The sequence below is a fragment of the Chrysochloris asiatica genome, unplaced genomic scaffold (genome assembly GCF_000296735.1).
Source record: "Chrysochloris asiatica unplaced genomic scaffold, ChrAsi1.0 scaffold00122, whole genome shotgun sequence".
In the NCBI taxonomy this organism is placed as follows: domain Eukaryota; kingdom Metazoa; phylum Chordata; class Mammalia; order Afrosoricida; family Chrysochloridae; genus Chrysochloris; species Chrysochloris asiatica.
This window is the reverse complement of record NW_006408640.1, coordinates 3,335,762-3,351,917: the sequence shown is the minus strand read 5'-3', so window position 1 is coordinate 3,351,917 and position 16,156 is coordinate 3,335,762. Positions and strand designations below refer to the sequence as shown.

At 40.3% G+C, this 16,156-nt stretch overlaps 1 protein-coding gene across 1 annotated transcript in view; it reads right to left on the bottom strand.

The window, feature by feature from the left end:
- The window catches only part of GNAL (guanine nucleotide binding protein (G protein), alpha activating activity polypeptide, olfactory type), a 248,630-nt gene extending 233,087 nt beyond the window's left edge, over nucleotides 1-15,543 (bottom strand). Inside the window, exon 1 of the mRNA XM_006868693.1 lies at nucleotides 15,426-15,543. Coding sequence (XP_006868755.1) covers nucleotides 15,426-15,480 — 55 coding nt within the window. The 5' untranslated portion in view covers nucleotides 15,481-15,543. The remainder of the gene's footprint in view (nucleotides 1-15,425) is intronic.
- Between the last annotated feature and the right edge of the window lie 613 nt (nucleotides 15,544-16,156).

Here is a 16,156-nt window from a genome sequence, read left to right as displayed (position 1 = left end):
CGAACCACTGACCTTAAGGTTCGCAGCCCAATTCGTAACCACTACGCTACCAGAGCTCCTTCATTATTCCTTACTTCTTTTCCCAAATTTCAACTAGAATTTTGAACAGTTTCCAAAACAGCAACAGATGAGAGAATGGGAGAGGAAGTAGAACCAGAAAGAAAAAAATGAGTGAGCCACAGTCATAAGTATATCCCCAATCTTTGAGAGAAGAATTCATAAAATGGTGTGTATTCTGATGCACACCTTACCAGCAGTAGTTGACACTGCTGAGTACATTTTCAGAGCCAACCCTTATTATCTGTATATACAAATGGGTTACAAGTCAAAGGATGCTTCTTTCACAAAGTGCTCTGAACTTCCGGTGATTTTACAGGTCAAAACCAACATAAATCCTGGGATGAAATACAGAGATACCGCTGTAGTTTATAGTTTACACAGTAGAATGATACAGAAGCTCTAAATAAAATGCAATAAGTTCATTGAATCTTCTGCAAAGGATGTGAGGAAGTATGCTTTTTTTTTCTGATATGTCATTGCAAAAGATTTTTTCCCATTCTGTGGGCTCCTTTTTTACTCTTTTGGTGAAGTCTTTTGATGCACGTAAGTTTCTAATTTTTAGTATGTTCCAATCATCTATTTTTGTCTTCTTTTGTCTGTATAAGCTTCACAATGTTTGGTAGTCTGTGTGTGCCCTGTATTAGAGTCCTTAAATTTGTCCCTATTTTTTCATTGATGACCTTTATCATTCTGGGATTCACATTTAGGTCTTTAATCATACTGAGTTGGTTTTTGTATATGGTGTGAGGTAAAGGTCTTGTTTCAATCTTTTGCATATCGATTTCCAGTTCTGCAGCACCATCTGTTGAAGAGACTATGTCCTCCCCATTCAATGTACTTTGGCCCTTTGATTAATTGACTGTGAATGGGTTAATTTCTGGATTCTCAATTCTGTTCCATTGATTTAGCTTCATTGTACGAGTTTGGACCACTGAAGCCATGTAGTAAATGTTGAAATCAGGAAGTGAAACACTTCCAACTTTGTTATTCTTCTTAAGCAGTGCTTTATCCTGGCTCTCTTTCCTTTTAGATTTTCTTCCAATTATTTAATGACTATTATTTAATAATTCTCTGCTCAATACATTAAGAGCCCTTCCTGGTGATGCAATTACAAAATAAGGTTTATAATTGCTTTTTCCATCTTGCATTATATATAAGTACAGATTGCTTTGGAAGCATTGACATTTTCACAATGTTAAGTCTGAGGAAGTAAGCTTTTTTGAGTGAGTTTTATAAAGTTAAGGTAGAGTCAAAGTATTTTGGATTTCTATTGATTTTAAAAGTGACAGGTGGCACTGAAGGCTGACACAAAAATGAAAACAGAAATTGATGTGCTTCAGATGTACACACTGCTTAAGATGACTACACTCAGAAATTCTGGTCTTTTCTAGCTCATTCTATAAATTACCATTAATTAGTAAAATAAAAAGTCATTTATTTAAAAAAAAGTGATCTAAATCTCATAGTGGGGAATGCAGATTCCTTTTTTCATATGTAATTGTATCATGTACTTCTTAACAGAAACAAAAGATATAGTTCAAGTTCATAATAGCATTTTGATTTGTATTAATAGTCACATACAAAAGAATAACTATCCAGTTTCATAAAGATATTGATTCCTTCTTGAAAGATATAGTGCTGGCAGGGAAATACCAAATACAGAAAAATATAACAGAAAATAATTAAATAAAAGAATAAACATGAATCTTGCCTGCGGTTGACTACTTAAAATTTTAGTAATTTGGAAAGAGAATATTAGCGAATGAATAATTAGGTGGTACACAATGTCTTTCCCCCTATACAAATGTATTGGGCCAAACCTAAATCCAACCCACAGCCATCGGATCAATTCTGACTCATAATGACCCTAGAGGACAGAGAAGTTCTCCCCTAGTTTCTGATGCTGTCAGTGTTTACGGAAGCAAACCATCTCATCTTTCTCTTGTGGAGCATCTGGAGGGTTCAAACTGTGAATATTTCCATGAGCAGTCCAATATTTAACCCACTGCACCACCAGGGTTCTTAATATATTGAGCAGAGAATTTAAATAACAGGCAACAAAAGATTGGAAGAAAATCTATTATATCTACTATTTTACAAGTCCATTAATTCAGTGGCAGAAAAATTCACTTGAAGAATGTTGACGTGATTACTTTGATCCCATAGCCCAGATAATTGGTGCAGGTCTAGGGTCACCACATGTACCAGGTCTCATATGTAAGTGACATCTAAAGAGATGTACATGTAGCAGGTAAATAATTGGGGGTCTGTGGATTTCATCAGGCACACAAATTGTGTTTAATGTCATGTTCTTAAGTTGTCTTGACACAGTTATGAAAAAGTCCCACACTGGAGATCAGTCCGTTTCCCTTGCCGCATAACTGATTAAGTCCACTTTCCAATCACTCCCTTTATCAGCTTCTCATACTACTGGACCACTATGAACCTGTTCCAATCATCCTGGGACCAGATACCTAATGAAGGACAATCCCTAGGCTCCCTGAGCTTCTCCTACAATTCAGCTTTTCGTTACTTTGTTCCTGGGTATAACCCCATGCGGCCCTGCATCCTGTCATGCTGTACTTCTTGTCTTTGAGAAATGTATGTATAATAAACCTGGTACTTCTCATGGCTTCCCTGACTCTTCTCTTCGTAATGTCATCCCTCACTTATCTTATTGTGAATTTTCTAGAGCACTATGTTTTATTAATTTGTGTCAATGTTTAAAACTAAGTAGATTTCAGATGAAAAGTGGGATTTCTACCTTATTCTGGAAATTTGGAAAACTTGGCAATACTTCTCACAAAGTATCTATGGGGTGGAACTAGGTTGCAACATCACTTCCTCAGCTTTCCTTGACCTCCCCGATTAGATCAGAGCTCTGTTACACATTTTCATGTTTTTTAAAGTTGAGTTTCACATTCATTTATTACTATCAGATATCCATGAAATCAAGGGTCTTATCTTTGCTTCCAATTATGTCTCTAACACTTTGCACAATGTAGTGTCTGACACAGCAGTCATATCCATGGGGAAGGAGAAATGGGACAAAACATACAGAATCTATGTTCTAACTTTTCTGGACTCTTGGTGTTGTCCACCTCAGATAAATTAACCTCCAACTTTTTCATCTGTTGGTTCATTTTGCCTTTGTTTATACAAGGATAAGTAAAAAAGTATTGCAACTTGGATTCTAGTTCCTACATACATGGTTTATTCCAAACAATATGTTTAAACATGTCTCTATGATCAATGGATTGCTGCAGACAAGTTCTCTCAATAATCTCAAGTTGTCTTCATCTCATTAGGGTACATTCCATAAACAAATCTAATCAAAGTAGGGGCTTTTGAGAGGATCTGCTAAGTCAGTTAAATTCAAGGTTAGCTCAGAAGGTTATAAAACTGCTTTTTGGGATCCTAAAGGAGTAATCATCCAATTGATAAGTTTTCTCAAAGGACACAGACAATCATGAAAAAGTTATAAGAAAATTATAAGAAATTATAAGAAAACTGGAAACTACATTGGTGAGAAAAAGGTCAGGAAAGTTGCTCCACGGAATTTTTTTCCATTATAGCAATACACCTGCTCATTCTTCAAGTTAGCAAGGTCTGTCCTATGAGAATTCAGTTGGAAAACTTTATCCCATCCACCCTACGGTCCTGATCTTGCCTTTGCAGACTTCTTTTTGTTCCCCAAACTCATAGACCATTTGAAAGAGATGCAATTTGAGTCTCTCAAAGATGCCAAAACTGCTGTTTTAATGTGTGGTAAATTGAAGAGTGACGAAATCTTTGGGGGAAGGGTTGTTGTTATTGTTAAATGCCGTTGAGTCAGTTCCAACTCATAGCAACCCTGTGCAGGGTTTCCGAGGAGTGGATGGTGACCTTGAACCACCAACCTTTCGGTTCAAATGGACCCTGTAGTCCAGTGCATTAACCCACAGCACCACATCAGAACTCCTGGGAAGGGTTAGAGAGATGGAAAAAATGCCTTCAGAAGTGTGTAGACATAAATGGAGGTTATGTCAACAATAGCCTCACATTTTCATACTTTTGTTTAATAAAGATTTCTATGAAATCCTGGTGTGGCTCTGTGGGTTAATGCGCTGGACTGCAAGGTTGGTGTGAACCATAAGGTTGGTGGTTCAATCTCATCAGCCATTCCTCAGAAACCCTATACAGGGTCACTATGAGTCGGAACTGACTCTATAGCACTTAACACCAACAACAATGATTTTATAACAGTACTTTTGACTTTCCCTCATATTTGAGTGTTCTCCCTTTACACTGTATTTCCCTTGGCTACTAACTAATGTATCATTCTTTCCCTTCTTAGCCAAGCTTATGGACAGTGCAATTATATTCTTTGTCTCTTTTTCTATTTTACCTTCCCTTTACTCCTTCACACTTAGCATCTGGTTTTTGTATTACCATGCATTAAATTAGCTTTGGGAGGGGCAGTGGTGGTTCTGTGGTAAATTTTCATTTTCCAATAGAGAAACCCAGGTTCAATTATCGGCTAATGCACCTCATGTGTAGCTCTCTCAGAATAGGTTTGTATATTAGTATGATGCTGAAAAAGTTTCAATAGAGCTTCCAGACTAAGATGGACAAGGAAGATATGGAAATCAGCCACTGATATGATCTACAGCTGATCATGGGGATAGTGAAGGGCTGGGGAGCATTTTGTTCTGTTGTGCATGGGGTCACAGATGAGTTGGGGGGTCTCCATATCAATTAACAGCAACACAGCTTTGCAAAAGTCACTAATGAATTCCCCACAGCCTCCATGTATAGCTCTAAAGGACACTTTCAAAACTATCTTAATTAACCTTGCTGCTGCTTTTGATTATGTGAAAAGCACCCTCCTTTAGGTGGGCCTCCACAAACTACTTCTGCATTGAGTGCCTGGAACATAGGTAACACTGAGGCCAATAGGAACTCCATCAAGGATTAGGAACTCTGCTGTCACATCCCTTCTACAACCAACTTGTGAGCTCTTTGAATTTCAGGAGCTCCCTCCTTCCTCCAGAAATGTCTCCCCTCTGGGTCAAACAACTGCAATGTTTTGTGTTGGCAAATACAACAACCCCACAATGCTCTGGATACAATAGATAATTTTAGCTCACATGAAGAATCAAAAGAAAATGGCTCAAACCAATGATCAAGATGCACAGCCAGAAAATGATTCTGAGGGAGAAAAGGTAATGGAATGAACTGAAAAGGAATTCAAAAGAATGATACTTAGGTACCTTCAAAGGATTGGCAGAAAGATCGAGGAAAGCAAGAAGAACACAATAAAAACTTTGGAAGAATTCAGGAAAACACTACAAGAACAAATAGACAAAAGAAACGCAAATTTTGAAACAATATAAACTTGCAATTAGAAATCCAGAAGATTAATACCAAGGTCTCAGAAATGGACAATACATTGAAAGGACAAAGGAGCAGATGCAAAGCAATGGAAGCCTGAATGAGTGGGCTTGAAAATAAATCTCTCAATATTAGTATGCTAGAAGAACAAGTGAAAAATGAATGAAAAATCTGAAGCGTTATGTGGGATGATATGAAAAGGAACAATTTATGGGTGATCAGAATTACAGAACACAGAAAGACAAACACAGGGAAAAATTTCAAAGGGTTGTTGGAAGAAAACGTCCCTACCATCCTGAAAGCGAAGAAGAAAAGCATACAAGAAGCTGAATAAACCCCAAACAGGATAGATCCCAAAAGAAAATAACTAACTTTATAAAATCAAAGACAAGGAAAAAATTCTGAGAGCAGCTCGGGAAAAAAGAAAAGTTACCCATAAAGGAGAACCAATAAGACTCAGCTCAGATTTTTCAGCAGCAACCATGGAGACAAGAAGACAATGGAATGACATATACAGAACTCTGAAAGAAAAATATTGCCAACCAAGAATCATATACCCAGCAAAGTTGTCCCGCAAATGTGATGGAAAAATTAGGGCATTTCCTGATTAACAGAAATTAAAGGATTTTGTAATGATCAGACCAACTTTACAAAAAATGCTAAAGGGGGGAAGTGGGAACAGAGGATCCCAGGATCAAGTAAGAAGAACCATGAGCAAAGTATAAGATTCCTTCCTACCTGGAAAAGTGGCAGCAGGAGAATGGCTTGCAGACTGTGCCCTTTGAGCATCTATAGATTGGCTAAAGGAACTTTAAAACTCTAGCCTGAGCAGGGCAAAACCTGAGGAACCACATGGCTGAGAGGCCAAAGATGAAAAGGAAACATGTCTGCAGTATAAAAGAGAAGAGGCATTCCTGGCTGGAGAACTCCTGCATCCTGAATTGTTTCTGATCGTAAGTTGTAGAGTTCACTTCCCTAATAAACTCCAAAATTGCGTGTTATCCATAAGCAACTGGACAGCAGGGTCGCTATTCTGCAAAAATCCCTTTTTTAAAGTTTTTGGAGTCTCGTATTCATTCATGTCCAACACAAAGTCAACCTGATGACCAAGATTATCTTTTAAATCACTGAGACTGTGGCAAGACACAGAAAGGGGACATGGATCCAAGAACTACTTTGTGTTTTTTTGTTTTGTTTTGTGTTTTCCTGTTGGCATGTAGCCTAGCTAAAAAGAGTTGTTGTGATGCTGGAAGCTATGCACTGGTATTTTAAATACCAACAAGGTCTTCCACGGTGGACAGGTTCTAGCAAAGCTTCCAGAGTGGAAGAAGGAGAGGCAGACCACTTCTGAATGGTAAGCCACCAAAACCTGAGAATTTTCAGACAACATTGTCTGATATTGCGCCAGAAGATGAAACCCTCAAGTTGAATGACACTCAAAATATAACTAGGGAAGAGCTGCCTCCACAAAGTAGATTTGACCATAATAACTTGATGGAGCAAAGTTTTCAGGGCCTTCATTTGCTGATGGGGCACAACTCAAAATGAAAAGAAACAGCTGTAAACAGTTGTTAATAATTGGAATGTGAAATGTATGAAGAATGGATCTAGCAAAATTGGAAGTTGTCAAAAATGGAATGGAATTCATAAAGATCAGTATCCTAGGCATTGTTGTTGTTAAATGCTGTCGAGTCACTTTCAACTCATAGTCACTCTGTGTAGGATTTCAGAGGAGCGGTTGGTAGGTTTGAATTCTGACCTTGTGCCTACCAGTCCAGTACTTGCCCTGTGGCACCACAACAGGACTCCAGTCCGACGCATCAGTGAGATGGCGGAAAAGCTCAACACCATCAGCCAAAATAAAGCAAGGGGCTGATTATGGAATGGACCATTGCTCTTATGCAAATTCAGGCTGAAGCTGAGGAAAATAAAAAACAACTCATTGAGAGCCAAAATATGACCATGAATACATCCCATCCAAGATTAGAGACCATCTCATGAACTAATTTGATACACTAGACACCAATGACCAAAGAATTGTTGGGATGACATCAAGGACATCATACAGGAAGAAAGCAAATGGTCATTAAAAAGAAATGAAAGAAAGAAAAGACAAAAATGGATGTCAAAAGAGGCTCTGAAAGTTGCTCTTGGGAATAGAGAGAAGCTAAGACGAATGGAAGAAATGAGGAAGTAAAAGAGGTGAACAGAAAATTTCAAAGGGCAGCTCAAGAAAACAAAGTAAAGTATTATGATGACATATCTATACAAGTTCTTTGCCCATTTTATGGTTGAGCTATTTGTATTTTGGCGAGGGAGGAGTCCTGCTGTGGCATTGTAGGGTAAGTGCAGGACCGCAAGGTCGGTTTGAACCACAGGGTTAGTGGTTCAAACACACCAGTCGCTCCTTGGAAACCCTATACTGGATTGCTATGGGTCAGAACCAACTTGACAACACTTAACAACGTTTGTATTTTTGTTATTAGGTTATCAAAATTTCATATATGTTATAGTTATACCAGAAGGATGTTTACCTGTGTTTTATTGACTACGCAAAGGCTTTCAATTGTGTGGATCATGACAAGCTATGGACAACATTGAGAAGTATGAGTATTCCAGAACACTTAATTGTACTTCTGAGAAATCTGTACCTAGACCAAGAAGCAGTTGTTCGAACAGAACATGGGAACACTGAATGTTTTAAAATGGGGAAAGGTGTGAGACAGGGTTGTATTCTTTCACCATACTTATTCAACCTGTATGCTGAGCAAATAATACGAGAAGCTGGGTTCTATGAAGAAAAATGTGGCATCAGGATTGGAGGAAGACTCATTAACAACCTGCGATATGCAGATGATACAACCTTGCTTGCTGAAAGTGAAGAGGACTTGAAACATTTACTTATGAAGATCAAAGAGTACACTCTTTGATATGGATTACATCTCAATGTCAAGAAAACAAAAATCCTCACCACTGGACCAATAAACAACATTCTTATTGATGGAGAAAAGATTGAAGTTGTCAAGGACTTCATTCTTCTTGGATCAACTATCAACACTAGCGGAAGCAGCAGTCAAGAGATCAGACGACATATTGCATTGTGCAAATCTGCTGCACAGGAACTTTTTAAAGTATTGAAGAGCAGAGATGTCAGCTTGAGGACTAAGGTGCACCTGACCCAGGCCATGGTGTTTTCAATAGCCTCATATGGATGCAAAAGCTGGACAGTGAATAAGGAAGATAGTAGAAGAATAGATGCCTTTGAGTTGTGGTGTTGGAGGAGAATACTGAAAGTGCCATGGACTGCCAAAAGAACCAATAGATCTGTTTTGGAAGAAGTATAGCCAGAGTGCTCCTTGGAGGCCAGGATGGCTAAGCTTCGTCTCTCATACTTTGGACATATTGTCCGGAGGAAACAGTTGCTGGAGAAGGATGTCATGCTGAGTAAAGTGGAGGGTCAGAGAAAAAGAGGAAGATCCCTAACGATGGCCAGGTGGCATCATTGATGGCGTCAAGTGTGGCAGCGGTAGTGAGGTTGGCCCAGGATCGGACATTGTTTCGTTCTGCTGTGCATGGGGTCGCTATGAGTCGGTTCCGACTCAATGGCAACTGACAACAACAACAATAGTTATTGGATTCCTGTCAAATAAATGATTTCCAATGATGTTCTCTCAAAAAAAAAAAAAATGCTAAAGGGTGCTCTTTGGATTGGGAACCAACAAAAGCAGACAACAACCTGAGATTACTATACATGACGGTAACCCCCAGAACTCAATCCAGATATACAAGTGTTAAAGTAAAACAAACTGACAAGACTGAAAATAGGGTACCAGTGATATCAATGTATAATGAAGTCAACTACAAAGATACAGAACTTCCAAATGGCAAGGGGGTCAAGTAGATTTCAAGATAAAATAGACTTATTAAGCAGGGTAAATTTTAATAAATTACAGGGTAACCGCTCAAAGAAAAATAATCTATCTGCACATCAAAATAAAAAAGGAAAATCCATACCCCTATAATATATAATGAAGTCACATTAACACAACAGACGTGAAAAAAAGAAAAACCCACAAACAAAATGACCTCAGCATAGAAAATTACATGGAACAAAGAACCTAGCAGCATCACAAAAAACACACACAAAAAAAACTAACAACAATGAATTGATACCTATTAATAATTACACTGAATGTAAATGGATTAAATATACCAGTCAAGAGACATAAAGAGCAGAGTGGATAAGAAAATAGGATCCCTCAATATGCTGTCTACAAGTGACATATAAAAATGATGGAGACAGCCTAAATTCACATCAACAGAAAAATGGTTAAACTTTGGTACAAACATAAAATGGAATAGTACAAAACGTTGAAGAATAATGCTTATATGAGGTCATTATTGTTAACACTTAAGAAAGGGTTTTCATACTAAAAGAAACATTCTTTTATGGTTACCGGGGTGGGAGGGAAGTTGTTGTCGTCGTTAGGTACCATCGTGTCAGTACCGACTCATAAGGACCCTATGCACAACAGAATGAAACACTGCCCAGTCCGGGGCCAACCTCACAATTGTTGCCATGCTTGAGCCCATTGATGATGCCATATTGCCAATCCATCTCACTGGTGGTCTTCCTCTTTTGCTCTGACCCGCCACCTTACCAAACATGATATCTTTCTCCAGTGACTGGTCCCTCCTGACAATGTCCAAAGTATGAGAGACGACGTTTGGCCATCCTGGCCTCCAAGGAACACTCTGGCTGCACTTCTTCCAACACAGATCTGTTTGTTCTTTCGGCATCCCATGGCACTTTCAATATTCTCCTTAAACACCATAACTCAAAAGCATCAATTCTTCTACCATCTTCCTTATCCACTCTTCAGCTCTTACATGCATATGAGGTTATAAAAAATACCATGGCTTGGGTCATGCGCACCTTAGTCCTCAAGCTGACGTCTTTGCTCTTCAACACTTCAAAAGAGGGAAGAAAGAGTAATAATTCACTATCTAGTGGGTAGACACATGTTAGCCCAGGTGATGGGGAGGGCAATATATAAGAAGAAGGAGGGTTGCAGAAGAATGATAAAGATATGTGAAAACACAGGGAGGTGTGCATGAGCTAAAGTGGATGGAGGTAAATATATCAAGTTGAAACAACAATGTCAATCCTCACAACTGGACCAATAAATAACATTATGATAAATGAAGAAAAGCTTGAAGTTGTCAAATACTTCATTTTGCTTGGAGCTACAATCATTGCTCATGAAAGCAGCAGTCAAGAAATCAATCGATATATTGCATTAGACAAATCTGCTACACAAGACCTCTTGAAAATCTTCAAGAGCAAAGATGTCAGCTTGAGGACTAAGATGACCTGGCTCAAGCAACGGTATTTTCAATAACTTCATATGCATGTGAAAGTTGGATAACAAATAAGGAAGACTGGAGAAGAATGGGTAGGCTTGAATTATGGAGTTGGATAAGAATATTAAAAGCACCATGGACTACCAGAACAAACAGATCTGTCTTGGAACAAGTGCAGTCAGAATGCTCCTTGGAAGCTAGGATAACGAGACTTCATCTCCCATACTTTGGACATGTAATCAGGAAGGGCCAGTCACTGGAGGTCATTATGCTGATAAAATGGAGGGTTGGTGAAAAGAGGAAGACCCTAGATGTGAAAGATAGACACAGCTGCAACAGAAACAGGCTCAAATGTAACAGTTGTGATGATTGTGCAGGATTGGGCAGTGTTTCGTTCTGTTGTGCATAGACTTGGCATTAATCGGAATCAACTAGATGCCACCTACTGACAGCAATAACTATATATTCTTGGACTATCTCATTTTCATTGTTTTGCTTAACACCCTTTTGTTATTATTTTCACATCTTATCTCTAGTTGTGGCAACAATTGTGAGGTTGGCCCAGGATCGGGCAGTGTTTTGTTCTGTTGTGCATAGGGTCACTATGAGTTGGTACCGACTCGATGGCACCTAACAACAACAACATCTCTAGTTGTAAATGCTTCTTTAAGCTTTAGGTGTGTAAAACCAACTTCCTGCTGGACAGGATTACTTAAATGTTACACAAGCAGTTTTCACTAAACATAATCTAAGATGAGCTCTTGTCACATGTGCCTGCTCCCCCTACTTTCTTGCTCAGCCTGCTCTCCCATCTTCTGAAATTTATACAACTGTCTACCCAAGCATCAAATATTGATGTGAGAGACTGAGAGTTATTTAATAATTCCTTCCCACTTACACCTTCTGCATCCTCTCATCTAACTACTTCTCCAGGTCCAGTGCTCCTCTGATATGCCACTACATTTCTACTACATTGCTCTAGTTCAGACTTTAGTATTTCTTACCTGAACTGCTGCCTTCTAACTGGAACTTCCATTTTATTTCCATCCCACTCCTGCACCTCCTTAAAACCCAGCCATCCCTTGCCTAAAAGAATGTTCTAAATAAAATGAAAATGAGACTACATCACTCTTGTGTAAGGCTTCATTGTCATAGTGGTTCTAGACTCGTGCTTTTGCCTGACAATTGGCTGGGATGCTGAGTCCTGTGCAGTAGATCAAGATGAGGTCATCAGGAGCAAACCTGGAAGATCACATAAAGGTGTCTAGAAAGTAAAATGCAGGTCATATCAAAGAAAGGAACAAATGGCGGTCGATATCAATACAAGGGAGTTAAAGGTTTATTCCTCCTACTGGTAGACTCTGGGAAAGTGTCATAGAGGAGACATGATCATGGGAGACAGGGGAAGAAACAAGAGTACTGAAGTGAGTGTTCTTCAGTAGCCTGTGAGCTTGCTGTCCCCTAGCACTGGGCTCGCAATGCTATTTCCAAATATATATATATATTTAAGTGAATGGAGTCAAATGAGTCAAAAATAAATTGTTATTAAACATATATGTTTAATAATGTTTTAAGAATGCAAGCATTTTAAGAATGTTAATGTTTCTGGACCACTGGGCTACCAGACCTCTGGTAGCGTAGTGGTTATGAATTGGGCTGTAAACCTCAAGGTCAGCAGTTTGAAACTACCAGCTGTTCTGCATGAGAAAGATGGGGCTTTCTGCTCCCATATAGATTTACAGCCTCGGAAACCCTGTTCAGGGTCACTATGAGTCGGAACCGACTCCACGGCACACAACAACAACAACAACGTTTCTGATTTTAAAATTTCCAGCAAATTGATGTCTTCTATTTTAACAAACCTGAGAACCTTTCTGTGTTTAATTCAAATCTCTATAAAGTCTGATAAATAATGTCAATGTGGCATAACAATATGTTTTATTGTTGATATTATTAAGTGGAGAGGGACTTTGAGTCAATGTTATTTCAGATATGATGCTGATAAACAAGCTGTATTGGGTTATGAGACAATTTCTTTAAAGAGTTATTGCTGTTAAGTGCCATTGAGTGAGTTCCAAACTCATAGAGACCCTGTATAGAGTTTCTGATAAGCGGCTGGTGAGTTTGAACCGTGGACCTTGTGGCAAGCAGTTCAGGGCTTTTCTTACATTACCACACCAGGAATTTACTTATTATTATTATTTTTTATTTCTATACAGCACCTTTAGTTCCTCATTTCTATTGCCACACCAGGACTTTAAATAGTACAGGCATTCAAATTGCGTTACAAGAACCAAGAAGCTTGCCTCTAGCCATTCTAGCCTCCTAACCTCATCCCATAGGTCCTCTGCACTTCTTACCACAGAATCTCAACTTTAGTCACTTTTTTATTATTCATAAAATATTTTTGGCTTCACATCTCTCTTTATTATTATTATTTTTTTACATTCCTCTTCATTAAACATTACAATGAACACTAGACATTTTTAAATTTTAGTATCCATTTTTTGTTTTTACTTTGATGCATTATTTGGCTGGAATTACTTTTAGTTAATTTCTCTACAGAAAAATACGTTGGTGTTTTTTGTTGTTGTTGTTGAGCATTTGTATTTCAGAAGATTTTACTCTCATGTACAAACAATGGTTTATGTATGTCTATAATTCTAGGTCTACAATCTCTATCTGCAGGCCTCTGAAATACTGCTCTGCCATATTATTGTTGGTTGCCATCAAGTTGATTCTGACTCATGGTGAACCCTTGTGTGCAGACCACAGACCACAACTGCACTCTGTAGATCAATAGGCCTCTCTTCTGAGAAGCCTCTGAGTGAGTTCAAATCACCAACTTTTCAGCTAGTAATCTAGTACTTAACCAAGGACTGGCTGCTCTAATATAGACTATAGTTGAGCACTGTGAAAATTCTGCTCCTGATCGGATCCTCTCCCTTTTTTAGGTAACCTGCATATATACTTTTTGTTGTTGTCATTGTTTTGTTTCTCTTTATCTTAAGATCAAGTATTTCTTCCTGATATAGCAGCCAGATTTATGCTGTTTAATTATTCATGTTTGCTGTGGATGAATCCTTTCAAACTGAAGACTTGATTATTCTCTGTTGTTGTTGTTGTTGTTAAGTGCCGTTGAGTTGGTTCCGACCCATAGTGACCCTGTACAGGGTTTCCGAGGGTGTAAATCCTTACGGGAGTAGGAAGCCTCACCTTTCTCCCGCGGAGCGGCTGGTAGTTTCGAACCGCTGACCTTAAGGTTCGCAGCCCGATTCGTAACCACTACGCTACCAGAGCTAGACCTCAATAAATGCCTCATTCATTCATAAGGAAGTGTCTTTCTCAGGTCCTGCCCCTTACACATAGCAGTGCACAGCACTTGACAATCATTCTTCCTTGTATCTCACATAAATTGTGATCAAAAGCCCACATCTTAAGTTGTGTTTTTGGGGTTTTTTTGCTGTTAAATTTAAAAGCTGACAAGCAGCATCAGGACCTCAGAATTTTTTTGTCCCTTTTTTTCTACAACACATTGTATAGACTTGCAGAAAAAATCTTGTGCTTGCTACAGAGAAAATAATAGTAAAGCATATAGCTGATTACTTTTAAATGAAGATCATTTTGTACTAGCTTTCATATGTGCAGTTAGCACAAAAACAGTTCTTGGGGACCTGCCACCACTATTCTTTTAGTTCTAAATGTGTAGAAAACATTCCGACAGCACCAGGGTTGAATTTGCTGTTGGTAAGCACCATGGAATTAGTTCCTACTCATAACAACCTTTTACAGGATTTCCGAGGAGCAGCTGGTGGGTTTGAACTGCCAACCCTGTGGTTTAAAGTCCAGTGCTGATCCTACAGCAAGCACCACACCAGGAGCTGAGTAAGTGCTATATATTCAGGTGCTGAAATTACTTCTCAAAAGGCAACAAGCCACATCTACAGACAGCTCTGTAATACTTTTATTAGCATAAAAGCTTTGTGGTCAAGCTAAAAGGTCTTATAAATCTCTCATTTGTGTTCTTAAAACGAACTGCAAAAAGTTGCTTGAGGCAGGAAATGAGATGCTGGAATTAGACATCCCTGTGGATAACATACCATAGAAGTGAGTGAACGGAAGGGAGAAATTCCCAGAGAGGTTCATTTATTGGTTATCAGTGAGCGACTGGCCATATGACACTAAGTGCAGAGCATAATGGATGTATTCTAGGCCCAATCATTAGACCAAACCCTGGGATAAAGATCGCTTCACCAAGTATTTACAGGTTCAGAGACAGACCTGAATACTGCCCAAGAACACTCAGATCCATTCCCATTCCCAGGATTTAAGGACGGCAGCCTCGGAAACCCTGTACAGGGTCGTTGTGAGTCGGAACAGACTCCACGGCACATAACAACAACTCCCTCCACTCTCTGAGTCCTCAACTCTGAGCTCTGAGGTCCTTGACAACAACCCCACCCCCCCCACCCCCCCATAGAGAGGCAGGTGGGAGCTCTTTTAGCAGCCTGGGGGACACCACGGAGCGGGGCAGCACACTCACAAAGCGCTCGGGAGTTGGCCCTGAGACCTGCCAAGCAGCATCCATGACGGGGTGCGCCCCAGGCGCAGGGTGCAGCAGGACCTACCGAGCAGCAGCAGTCGGTGCGTCTGCCGGAAGTCACGCTTCTGCTCCCGGAGCATGCGGTCAATGCTTCTGCTGACTTTCTTCGCCTCCTTCTCCGCCTCACGCTCCTCGGCGCGCAGCTGGTCCAGGGGGCTCTGCTCCTCCCTGGGCCGACGGGGCACTGGCAATAGCTGCAGCGGCCACCTCCTGGGAGGTGCGGACGCCGGACTCCCGCCACGAGTGCCACCAGCCCCGGCCGCCTCCCCATCAAAGGACATATCTCGTACAACCCCGCCCATCGCCTCCAAGACGCTGGCCGAGAACTGGGCAGGCATTGGGACATCCAGGGACCGCTCTGGGTCTTCCGGGCCAAAGACCAGCGGTCGCAGACTATAGCACAGCCCCATTCCCCTCTGAGCCGGGTTCAGGCAGCTTCGGTCGTCGGCGCGGGGTCCCCAGGGACCGTCTTCTACCCGTGGACTGCACTGCTACCCGCCAGCTCCGGGTCCAGGGTTCGGTGAGCTCGGGGCGGGGACCTGCGCCTCTTATGGTCCCCAAGGGCCATGTTGCATCTTCCACTCAGGGCAGTGGGCGGCGGCCACTTGTCTGTGGATCACCGCGAAAGAGCTGATCACATCGACGGCCTTCTAGCCTGGCCACTTTACAGTAAAGACTGCCGCCAAACTGGCTCCATTACCGTAAAGACCGCTGCTGGGTGGACTCTGATTACCATAAAAACCTTTGCGTGCCTAG